General features: G+C 40.7%; 2 protein-coding genes across 4 annotated transcripts in view; one reads left to right on the plus strand and one right to left on the minus strand.

Annotated features, from left to right (window-relative positions):
* The first annotated feature begins 17 nt into the window (after positions 1-17).
* Positions 18-1,321, plus strand: ndufaf8 (NADH:ubiquinone oxidoreductase complex assembly factor 8). The gene is made up of 3 exons (XM_057826130.1): positions 18-296; positions 391-501; positions 577-1,321. Exons 1-3 carry the CDS (start codon positions 216-218, stop codon positions 595-597), a joined length of 213 nt encoding a protein of 70 aa, XP_057682113.1. The 5' UTR covers positions 18-215; the 3' UTR covers positions 598-1,321.
* slc38a10 (solute carrier family 38 member 10) overlaps positions 93-12,467 on the minus strand; it is a 32,421-nt gene continuing 20,046 nt past the window's right edge. For 2 of the 3 annotated variants that reach the window (XM_057826120.1, XM_057826118.1), the window contains exons 13-18: positions 11,416-11,586; positions 10,921-11,352; positions 10,623-10,688; positions 10,108-10,128; positions 9,452-9,592; positions 93-5,240 (exon numbers count right to left, since the gene is read on the minus strand). In XM_057826120.1, coding sequence (XP_057682103.1) covers positions 3,946-5,240; positions 9,452-9,592; positions 10,108-10,128; positions 10,623-10,688; positions 10,921-11,352; positions 11,416-11,586 — 2,126 coding nt within the window. In that variant the 3' untranslated portion in view covers positions 93-3,945. The remainder of the gene's footprint in view (positions 5,241-9,451; positions 9,593-10,107; positions 10,129-10,622; positions 10,689-10,920; positions 11,353-11,415; positions 11,587-12,467) is intronic. The other variant, XM_057826121.1, reaches the window with a different exon arrangement.

Genomic DNA, 12,467 nt, shown 5'->3' on the forward strand with positions numbered 1-12,467 from the left:
ACAAATCAGAATGTGATGCCATTTCTTTATTTACACAACCACCATAATGGCGCTGTACACATAGTTTCCAGTGTCATGTCTGTTTTTTTTAATTTATCCAACTTTGAAAGCAACGCTTGACGCATTAAAAACGAAGGTGTTAACTAGCTTTATGGAACCCTTGAGCTCATAATATTTTCTAATTTAGATAATATTGCTGTTTACTTAATAACGCCATGTCTGGGTCAAACGTGTGGCATCGCAGTCGGGAGAAATTAAGACGTTTTCCAGAATATTTTGCACAATGTGCCGAAGAGGTAACATTTCCGTGAACAATCGTTTTTATTCTTATTTCATTCTAAACTAGGTGACATTACTATTTAACTATTTTTCTGTGTTTTTATAATTTAGGCAACCATTTATGGTAAATGTGTGGTAGCTACCACAACTAACAGACAGGAATTGAAGAAGGATCACTGTGCTAAAGAATTTGCAGCCCTGAAGACATGCTTTGCAAATGCTGTAAGTAACAATTGTTCCGTAGATACATTTACTTGCATAGCTGGCCATCCTTAAGATACGTCTCTTTTGTGACAGGCCAAGAAAACCTCAAAATGAATGGAACATACAAATATGGCTCTAAGGATGCAACTTGTGAAGTCGACTGAGAGGAAAACGTCATGAACAATTCTGAGAATTCACAACTTTGACTGGGAAGCTATTGAATGAGTTTTATGACACACTCGAAAAGTGTTGTGTGCTATTTATGACAAATGTAAATATTTATACATTATTTCCATGGTATTAAAGTGCTTTAGAAACGTGCACGTGTCCCAGTTTTTTAAATTTGGGTTCAAATCTCAAGTCCTACAGAAAATGAATACACCAACTAAACGGACTTCCACTGTTGTGATCGAGCCTTTTAACCTTTATTATCAGACACACAATCACAGTAAATGTAAAAATAGTCCAAAAATACCTCTATACAAAATTGACAAATGTGCTGCAGTGCTGACAAAGTAATTTGCACAAGATTTTTGGTACAATACTGTTGCTTTTTCAATATATTACTGTACATCTATTGTCAAAATACCCCTTACAATAACACTGCTGGACATGGTTGACAAGGCACAGAAATAAAAGGAGAAAAGAGGACGACTATCTTCAGTCACAGGTAAAGTATCTTCATTAAACAGAATTAAAAAAAAAAAAAAAAAAAAAAAAAAAATTAAAAGGCAGCTCCAGCATTATTTTCAACAGTCTCAAAAATTAAAAGTATAGAAACATGTCATCTGATCAAGTATTACAATATTTACACTTCCACTTTAGAGAAAAATTCTGAAACGACTGCTCAAAGCTAAATTTGGCTTGGGGGGGGGGGGGAAATGACATTCGGATATAGTCCATCCTAAATAGTTATTTGCAAAGATTTATGTACATTTGAACAATGCATTTACTCAAATTCTTCCCAGTAGAACAAAAAAATAATTTAGTATGTACAATTCTTTGCTGCGAAGCAATACATGCAACTCAAAAAGTTAGCAAGATTGAACTGTTGGATGTATTTTCAGGATGAACCTAAACGTTTCTAAACCGTTGAATGTGCATTTTTTGCACAAATTGCAGCAATCAAGCAAGAAGCTGAACGGCTAAATTTGCAAGAGACGTTTAAGCCCCAACAGCCCTCATATTTTAACATTGGTTGGTGTGAAGGAAAAAACATTTTAGGTCCATCGTGAATCCATACGCTCAGTACACTTATCCTTTGGTGAGCTTTTTACAGTGGTACCTTGAGATACGAATGACAGGATGTACAGTGCTGGCCAAAAGTATTTGCACCCCTGCAATTCTGTCAGATAATGCTCAATTTTTCCCAGAAAGTGATTGCAGTTACAAATGCTTTGATAGTAATATTTTCATTTATTTTTCTTACAATGAAAAAACACAAAAGAGAATGGGAAAAAAATTCAATCATCACTTTACACAAAACTGGGCCAGACAAAAGTATTGGCACCCTTTGAAAAATCATGTGATGCTTCTGTAATTTGTGTAATTAACAGCACCTGTTACTTACCTGAGGCACGTAACAGGTGGTGGCAATAGCTAAATAACACCTGCAGCCAGTTAAAATGGATTAAATTTGACTCAACCTCTGTCCTGCGTCCTTGTGTGTACGACATTGAGCATGGGAAAGGAAGACTAAAGAACTGTGAAGATTTGAGAAGCAAAATTGTGAGGAAGCAGGGGCAATCTCAAGGCTACAAGTCCATCTCCAAAGACCTGAATGTTCCTTTGTCTACCGTGCGCAGTGTCATCAATAAGTGTAAAGCCCATGGCACTGTGACCAACCTCCCTAGATGTGGACGAAAAAGAAAAATTGACGAGAGATTTCAACAAAAGATTGTGCTGATGGTGCATAGAGAACCTCGACTAACATCCACACAAGTTCAAGCTGTCCTGTAGTCCGAGGGTAAAACAGTGTCAACCCATACTATCCGTAGGCGTCTGAATGAAAAGGGACTCTATTGCAGGATACCCAGGAAGGCCTCACTTCTGACCCAGAGACATGAAAAACCCAGGCTGGAGTTTGTGAAAACTTACCTGAGAAAGACAAAAACGTTTTGGAAGAATGTTCTCTGGTCAGATGAGAGAAAAGTAGAGCTTCTTGGGAAAAGGCATCCACATGGAGTTTACAGGGAAAAAACGAGGCCTTCAAAGAAAAGAACACGGTCCCCACAGTCAAACATGGCGGAGGTTCCCTGATGTTTTGAGGGTACTTTGCTACCTCTGGCACTGGACTGCTTGATGGTGTGCATGAAGACTAACAAAAAAAATTGCAGTATAATGTAGGGCCCAGTGTGAGAAAGATGGGTCTCCCTCAGAGGTCACGGGTCTTCCAGCAGGACAATGACCCAAAACACACTTCAAAAAGTACTACAAAATGGTTTGAGAGAAAGCACTGGAGACTTCCGTAGTGGTCAGCAATGAGTCCAGACATGAATCCCATAGAACATGTGTGGAGAGATCTGAAAATGGCAGTTTGGAGAAGGCACCCTTCAAATCTCAGAGACCTGGAGCCGTTGGCCAAAGAAGCATGGTCTAGAATTCCAGCAGAGCATTGTAAAAAACTTATTGATGGATACCAGAAGCGGTTGTTCGCAGTTATTTTGTGTAAGGGTTGGGCTACCAAGTATTTGGCTTGGTAAAATATTCATTTTTGGAGTTTTGTGTAAAATGATTAATGATTTTTTTTTTCTTTTGGGTTTTTTCATTGCAAGTAAAATAAATGAAGATATTACTACCAAAACATTTGTAATTGCAATCATTTTCTGGGAGAAATTGAGCATTATCTGACAGAATTGCAGGGGCGCAAATACTTTTAGACAGCACTGAACATGTGTTTTTTTTTTTTTTTTTTTTCCAATTACACTTATTTGCTTTGACTTGTGGGAAAACATCAGAAGTGAATTCATCTCACTTTTAAAAAAGAAGCTTCAAATGTCAGCTGGTTTACGGTCTTTCCAAACTAGCACAAATGAGAATTAGACATCGTTTTCCATTCCGCTTAATGCCATTATGCAAAATGTCAAACACTTCAAGCAAACATTACTGTATATGAACACAACCAGTAAACATAAAATATAAATAATGCTCATGGATTTTTTTTTTTCTTTTGCAAAAAAATAAACTGAAAGTGCCACTTTTGTCTTCTTGATTGTATTGTACTGCTAGAAGGGGTGAAGTCAAGCACATTAGAATGAGTTGCAATAAATAGCTATGATGCACTAACTGTTTACATTGTATTATGTTATGGTCACAGAATAAATTTACCTCATATCATAAGGGACCACTGTATTTCTTTGTAACAATTCTGAAGGCAAGTGAATCTAAGGCAACAACTTCATGGTCTCGCTGTATTTGGAGGCTGCACAGGTAGAAGTGAAGTGAATGTGTTAGTGATGTGTGCTATTTGATCTCTTGATCCTCTGAGGTCTGCTTAATCTGCCGTGAGTGCACCATTGCCCCCGCTAGCAGCTTCTCCTCCAGGGCTACGTGCAGGTCGGGCCCCCCCAGCTCCAGGAGGGGCTCCAGCCCGTGCACGCCCCTGGGCACATCTGGCCTTTCTGGAGCTTCCGCGTCTCGGCCGCGTCCCAGAGCCCTTCGCCTCCGCCTTAGATCCAGCTCTCCCTCGTCCCTGGCATTCTCGCGGGAGCCTCCAGGGCCAGCCTGGGCTTTGACGGGCCCGTCTTTGCCGTCTTCTCCTGGGTCTGCCTGAGCGGCAACTTTCTGTTTGAGGTCTCGTCCTCCTTTCTTCAAAGCTTCGCCCTCTTCTCCCAGATCCCCTTGCGCGGCGTTGCCGCCCTTTTGGGCTTCAACAGCTTTCTCAAGCTGAGCCTCTTTTTCTTTCCTGTCCACCAAAGCGCTGTCTACTTTTTCAATCTGTTGGCGTCTCTCCTCGGCAGCCTTCTCCTGGGCTAATTTCTCCTTTTGTGCCTTCTCTTTCTCCAGTTTCTCTCGCTTCTCCCTCTCAAGTCGTTCCTTTTCTACCCGGGCCTGCACTTCTTTCTCTATTTTCTCTCTCTGAGCTCGTTCCTGCTCCTTAGCCAGCTTTTCCTTTTCCTCCTTTTCCCGCTCCTTAGCCAGCTTTTCCTTTTCCTCGTTCTCCCGCTCCTTAGCCAGCTTTTCCTTTTCCTCGTTCTCCCGCTCCTTAGCCAGCTTTTCCTTTTCCTCGTTCTCCCGCTCCTTAGCTAGCTTTTCCTTTTCCTCCTTCTCCTGCTCCTCAGCCAGCTTTTCCTTTTCCTCCTTCTCCTGCTGTTCTTTTTCTAATCTTTCTCTTTCTGCTCTTTGTTTCTCCAACTCTACCTCTTCCTCCTTCTTCTCAAGCTGTTCCAGTTTGGCCTGGGCCTTATTCTCCATTTTGTCTTTTTCATCATCTATTTTGTGCTCCTCATTTTGCACTTTCGCCACAGGCTCATTTTGAGCTACCGGCAGATGGACCTCAGGTATATTCCTTATTAACGGCACTCCTCTGGCTCCGAGTTCACTCTGCTGATGGGACTCTGCGGGGTTGTTTTCTTTGTAAGGTGCTGGAAGAACTAACTTTACTACCTCGGCTCCTTTGTCTGCAACTTGAACTGGATTCTTAACATCCGCAGGCTCGACTCCTGCTGCTTCTTCGGGTTGCTGCACATCTGAGCCCAGGCCTGCGTCTCGGGGTTTCGCAGCTCCTCCGTCTACCTCCTCCGCATGCTCCTGGAGGTCTACAGAAGTAGCACATTTGATGAACACCTTGTTGCAAAGGTTTAGAATAAACAGCCGTTATTCACGGTTGGTTGGGACTAAGACATAAATAACACTGGCCAACATTTTTTCCCAATTTTCTGTTGCATGTTTAAAACTGATTCTATACAATTTTTGGCCACTGATTTCAAATTTGCCATCAGTTTTTATCTCTATGTTTTAGTTTTCATGCCATCAGCATTTTTGATATTTTTACATTAGTAGAGGTGTGCGAAATTTCCGATTCTTAGGTTATTTGCGATTCGGCCGTGGAAGATTCGAGAACAATTCACAAACATCCAAATTCCGATTATTGAAATATGTCAAGTAAAGTGGAAGTAAAACACACTCAGCGCGCCGCGCGGTCTTCGGAACACAATGAGGAACGGAGCGAGAGTAGCTAAACATCATGCTTGTCATTACCCGGCCCCTCGGGTAATGCCAATGCTCAACTCACGGCTCTAGCTCAACTCATGCCGCGAGATAAAAAAAAAAACAACAACAAAAAACAACAACATACCTGACTGCTGCCGAAAGCTGCTGCAAAGTACGTCCACAATACATAATGTTAAGGTAGATATATTTATATAGGACTAGATGTAGAATAGACTCGGTGGCGATAGAAGCAAATGTAGAGAAAGCTAGATGCGGGCGTTAGTCAACGGCCGCCATATTAAAGCAGTAGACTTCCCGGCAAGGCTGTTGTAGCGAACCTCCCAAGCGAACCTAATTACCTTTTTATCTAAAACACTCCTAAATCGGAAAATATTGACTTGAATCTATCTTTAAAATAGTTTTTAAACTTTCTCATGTCGAAAGTAGACAAAAGGGAAATTATGGAATGACAGGAGCAATTTTAACAACTTTAACGGTTGATTGACAACATTAAATTAATTGAATGTAGTTTAAAGCTGCTGATACAGAATGGGGATTTGAGTATATTATTTATTGTTATTAACTGTTAACTTGATACTGAAATAGTCGTTTATTTAAGCCTGCAGGGCTTTTTTATTTTATTTTATTTATTTATTTATTTATTTATTTATTTATTTTTACAGTTTTTGTAACTAATGTACAAAACATTAGCAGCTAATAGCGGGCGGGGCCGGGGGGGTGTCATTAATAATCAAATCGTAGCCTCTGAATCGTAATCGAATCGTTAGGTGCCCAAAGATTCCCACCTCTATACATTAGTGGTATTTTATACATTCTTCAAATAGTTTCACCCAATACCAGCTTCAGTCCTTCACATACACATTTTTCTGAATCAACATTAGCTTGTCATAGTTGACTAATGTCCACATATGCGAGCACTTTGGCTGCAGTGCAGTACAGCAAATGTCACATTGTCCCTATTTTAGGTCTTCTTTGCCTTCAATTGTCTTAAAACAGGGGTCCCCATCTGCCGGGGCGCGGACCAGTACCGGTCCGTGGCGCATTTGCTACTGAGCCGCACAGAAATAATAATTTAATAATGACCGCATTCTGGCCGAATTAACTCTCTGCCCCTTCTTAACACACAAATATCCCTGTCTACTCTAGATATAATACTACGGGATAGATTAGAATGTCGTCATAGAAATCCATTGATTGGACTGCTAGCAGTACATCTTGTTTGTGTATATAATATATCTATGTGTGCTTGTCCTCGATAATAACGTATTACTAGGCCGCGGGCGCAGCACATTTGTTCCCGGAAATAATTAGCCCCCAGACGAGCGAAGATGACTGGAAAACAGACGTCTTTGGAGATATTTTTACGGCGAAAAGGGCTCCTGACGAGCCTACAACCTCGAAGACACACGAACTGCGAAGGAGTGGATTCGTGACCCGTTTGTGAATAAACCGAGTGATTTGAGCATGTCTGTGCAACAGGTGGATCAACGACTCAAATAACGGCGACCTTATTAAACGTACATTTGAGACAACAACTCTACCGAGGTTCTGGATTAAAGTCATTTCGGAATATCCTCACATCGCTACAAGAGAATTGAAAACCTTGCTACAATTTCCAACATCGTATCTTTGTGAAGCGGGCTTCTTGATTAATGCTTAACGACAAGGCGAAGTCGTTAATGGTGAGAGGTGTGCAGTTGTTGTGTGCCGCTAACATGGCAGGATGTATCTGTGGAGAACTTTTCTACAAGTTCTTCCATGATCAAACGTTAAGTTAATATTCCTTTCTTTCAAGAAAGTTTGTAGTGTTTACTTTGGAATCGCTGCATTTGCACATTTTCCGGCTATGTTTAACGTTACATGCGCAGAACCGCATCATTGCAATTTTTGATGGGTTGCCAAATTTGTCAGGACACCGGCCCGTGAAAAAAAGACCCAAATAACACCGGTCCGTGGTGCAAAAAAGGTTGGCTGGTCTAAAACATGCCATAACAGGTATTGTTGTGATACATAATGTTACTTTAGGACTATTTTTTAAGTGTCAGCGATAAAACAACTTTGTTAAAAATGTGACTTTGAATTTTGCATTGCACAAAAAATGTAAATCTTGATTTGGGGATCGGGGGAGTTGCAGCTTATAGAAAAAAACTTTTTCAGCACCCAAAAAATTATATAGGAGGAAGTGCTTGCATCAAGGCGACAAATGTTTGGTTGATGCAAAATATTCAAGATGGCTCAAGGTAATACAGTGATATGAAAAGTATCTGGACCTTTAGGAATTGTGAGTATTTCTGCATAAAATCACCATCAAATGTGATCTTTGTCAAAATCACACAGATGTAAATACAGTGTCTGCTTTAACTAAAACCACCCAAACATGAATAGATTTTCATATTTTAATTAGGATAGCATGAAAACAAGGACTGAAGGGGGGGAAATAAGTCACTGAACCTTCTGCCTAAGGAGACTTAAATTGTTTGGTGAAACTAGTTTCAATTGCTCTTTAAGTCAGATGTGTGCCAAATCACTGATGAGTGGTTGAAAGCTGCCCTGCCCACTATAAAACACACATCTGGTAAAAAATATCTTGATGAGAAGCATTGTCTGATGTGCATCATGGCTCGGTCAAAAGAGCTGTCTGAAGACTCGCGATCAAGGATCGTTGATTTGTATAAAGCAGGGAAAGGATACAAAACCATCTCTAAAAGTCTGGATGTTTATCAATTGACAGTCAGAGAAGTTGAGTTTGGCACTGTTGCTTCTCTCCCAAAAGTGGCCATCCACTAAGATGACACCAAGAGTTCAGCGCAGAATACTCATAGAGGTAAAAAAGAACCCTAAAGTGTCTACTAAAGACTTACAGAAATCACTGATACAGTCCAATATCTTTGTGCACACATCAAATATATGTAAAACTATGGCCAAGAATGTTGTTCATGGGAGGACTCCACGGAGGAAGCCACTGTTGTCTAAAAAACCCATTGTTGCTCGTTTAACGTTCACATAAAGGCACTTGGACACTCCACAGAAGTTTTGGCAAAATATCTTGTGGACTGATGAAACCAAAGTTGAATTATTTGGGAGTAACACACAACGTCATGTGTGGAGGAAAAATGGAGCAGCTCACCAATATCAATTCCTCATCCCCACCGTGAAGCATAGTGGAGGGAGCATCATGATTTAGGGCTGTTTTTCTGTCTCAGGGCCTGGACTACTTGCAATCATTAATAGAAGAATGAATTCAAAGGTTTATCGGGATGTTTTCAGGAAAACCTGAGGCCGTATTTCAGACAGTTGAAGCTACAAAAAGGATGGACACTGCAACAAGACAATTAACCAACTTTAGAATGGTTTCAGCGATTCATGCCAGACATCCCAGGAATCTGACTGAACTACAGCAGTTTTGTAGAGAAAAATGGGCCAAGATTAGTCCTGATCGATGTGCCAGACTGATCTGCAGCTACAGGAAGCGTCTGGTTGGAGTTATTGCTGCCAAAGGAGGGGCTACAAAATATTAAATGTGATGGTTCACTTACTAATTTTCCCCCTTCTGTCATTGTTTGCATACTATCCTCATTAAAATATGAAAACCTATAAATGTTTGGGTGGTTTTAGTTAAAGCAGACACCTTTTTTATCTGTGTGATTTTGACAAAGATTAGAATAAATCTGATGGTGATTTTATGCAGAAATGTGAGAAATTCCAAAAAGTTCAGATAATTTTTCATACCACTATAGTTCAAACTAAAAATATGGAAAATCTGCATTTTCCTACGTAAAAAGGCATTGATACATACCACCTGGCTGCTTTTGGTGGATTTCCTTATGCTGCTCTTCTATGACTGCCAAAAGCTTCTCCTGCTGGTCAAGAAGTCTTTTCTGTTGCTCTTGCTGCTCTTTGATGACCTGCAGCAGTACTGCGTGGTCCAGCTGGCCTTCTATGAGGATGGGAAGAACAATTCAACAGTCAATAGACTTATAACTAAACTGTACTAGCCTTAAGTTATCATGGCCGAGGATTTAAATGGGAGAGGGGAAAGACTATAAACACTTATTGGACACTTTTCATTAATAGTATTAATTAGCACTGTCAGATGTTTTAATTTCACAATGTATCAATTATTGTGGCCGTACACATATTGGCAAATAAACATCTCGCTGGCATTATAATTTTGTATAGGCAGTGTCCAACGAGTGTAACTTGACTTCTTCCATGACAGGTGGATGCATTATCTCACACAAATTACGGCTACCACACATCTAACACTTTACTACAAGAACTAGTTAACAAGAACTACGTTAGATGAGCAGAGATGGTGAGTTTAGTTAACCACACAAGTGACTATATTATCACAATGAATACACCTGTGAACATAGCATCCAGATATGAATGGTGCTTTGGAGACATATTAGTAAGAGACCAAGAGAAGGTGGAGCAAAAAGGACGTCATACCTGCAACCAGCTTTTTTATCACTGTGATCCAGCAGAGAAGGAAGAGCAAAGTGGTAAAGATTCAGAACAAGGGAGGGGGCACAATCAAACAACAAAATAAGAAAGTACGGAAAGAAAAAAAAAAGCCAAGCGTATATCCGGCAATCTCGAAAAGCCAGACAAGGGACTCTGGTTCATTCCCCCTACTTTTATCCTAAAAAAGTGCAGTAAGCAAGAAGGGATCACAGCGATGATAAAAGAGGCAAAGTGAGATTAAGTGAGAGGCACTTGGCAATCATTCTTTACCATATATTTATGATGCATTCTTAACTGGAACCCGTTTTACATACTTATGCAGTTATACAACACTGATTCTATATAACTGTACACAAATACTGTATTTAAACATTTATTGGTCACAACAATAAAGTTGTGGCCAATGTGTGCATTTAGACCACAGCCAATCAACTTACAAAACTGTATTTCTTCATCTTAAAGTAACTATGTAAAACAATGGCGAGCACATTCCAACTCACCGTCCATCTTCTCATCTCCAGCATCTTTGCTGTCAGCGACTGGGGCTTCTTCAGCGGCAGGTGGCGCTAAATTAACATTTATCAAGGTTAGTGCATCAATGAAAAATGTCAAATAGTCTCCAGATGTGGCTGCCATTGACAACAATAGACTTCCAGTCCATTTGAACTAGGAGGTCTAGCAGCAATCATTCACTGCCAGCCTTTGCCATTTCAAATGGATTAGACGTTTATCGCTGTCAATACCAGAAAGTGAATTAATAATGGTTGGGAATGACAGCCACTTCTAGCAATCACTCACGTTTCCCAGCAGCCTCGGCAGATTTGTCCACTTTCTGTACTTGCTCCACCGAATCTTCATTGGCGTGAGCGGCCACTGGGTCTTTCACAACATCTTGCTTCTCAACATTTTTCATGGGGACAACGTCTTGATTCTTCACTGCTTCTTCGACCACCTTCTCAAGCACTTCGTTGGACCGCACTTCACCACCACCCAGGTCCACTTCGTCTTTCTTCACAACCACTGCGGCTGGCTTGAGTACATTTTCCGCACTCTCCTCTCCTTTAGCAACAGGCTGATCTCCACCTTGCTCTTCGCTTCTTTTCTGCTCTTTCTCCACTTTTTGCTTCTCTTCCTCTAACTCTGCAATGTTCTTTCTGGTATCTATCTGGACCTCATCATGTGGGATAGGTGGCTCATGGCGGTGGGCTTCTGCCTCTGGCACAGCGACACCTGTGTGAACAGACAAGTCAGATTCCACAAGGGCCGACTTAGAAGCAGGTGGGGTTTCCTTACCAGCATCAGGACGGTCCAACTGAACTTCTTCCTCCTTCTTGTCGTCAGGTAGTCCTTCTGGTACTTTAATCTGTGGAGGTTCGACCGGCTGCCTTTTGTTAGGTTGTGGCTCATTCGCTGCCTGAAGGTTTGGTTGTCCCATGTCTAGTGGTTTCATGTTTGGAAGATTCTCTGTGTACAGAAAAATAAGTCAAACATGTTCACCAGTGTTATGCCAGTTAACTAATGAACAAAACTGTTACTTTTTTTGTAAATTAACATATATTCATATTCATTTTTTTGCCAAGAAAAAGTGCCTACTTGTAAATTAATATATTTGCTAAACGCTTTCGTATCTAATGTTACAACACTGATCAATGTATATTTGTTATTCTTTATATGAGGTAGTCAATTGCTCACAGTTCAGTCAACTCTTGACATCTTTTTTAAGCCAATACCTCCACTAGGTGGCAGTCAATGCTGACACGAACAATACAGAAGGCAGATTGCATTAATGCTAAGGATCTCAAATGCAGGTGGCAAACAGTATATTGCAAAACTATGACGTAAAGATAGAACGTGAAACTTTCTGGAACAAATCAACGTTCAGCTTTCTTACTTCCAGTTGCTCTCTCTGTGAACTAACATTACCTCCTCTCTTTTATACGGATGCAGCTTAAAGGCCTTTTTGAAGTGCCACAGGAGATATAGGAGGAAGGTGGGCAAAGACAGAATTTGGTGGGGGAAGGATGTCAAGAGGAAATGAGCAAAGGGGTGCTGAGAAAATTGCCTCAGTCTGAAGGGCATCACTCTTGCTCCATCAATGTCAAGCGCTCAGAGATGCTCAGAGATCGTATCAGAGTCTTATCTTCTTGCCCTGCCTGTCTCCCTATCAGTCATTCTGTTTGGGCATGGAATGAAAAATAATGCTGCCTTGTTTCTTTGCTTTTCTTTAGACCTTTGGTAGGAGATTACATTTTCCCTGCGTTACTTTTGTGAGACACGGATGCCCTTGTTGAAGTTAACGTCTCATTATTGTGCTATAACTGGGGCGTGACTAGACCTAATACAAT

This window comes from Corythoichthys intestinalis, chromosome 21 (assembly GCF_030265065.1).
Source record: "Corythoichthys intestinalis isolate RoL2023-P3 chromosome 21, ASM3026506v1, whole genome shotgun sequence".
Classification (NCBI taxonomy): Eukaryota; Metazoa; Chordata; class Actinopteri; order Syngnathiformes; family Syngnathidae; genus Corythoichthys; species Corythoichthys intestinalis.

What these genes read in the sequence shown, in the direction of transcription:
- ndufaf8 (XM_057826130.1), top strand. Translation starts at nt 216, where the DNA reads ATGTCTGGGTCAAACGTGTGGCATCGCAGTCGGGAGAAATTAAGACGT. An exon ending in TTGCACAATGTGCCGAAGAG is followed by an intron (nt 297 to 390) that starts GTAACATTTCCG and finishes TTTATAATTTAG; the next exon opens with GCAACCATTTATGGTAAATG. An exon ending in AGACATGCTTTGCAAATGCT is followed by an intron (nt 502 to 576) that starts GTAAGTAACAAT and finishes CTTTTGTGACAG; the next exon opens with GCCAAGAAAACCTCAAAATG.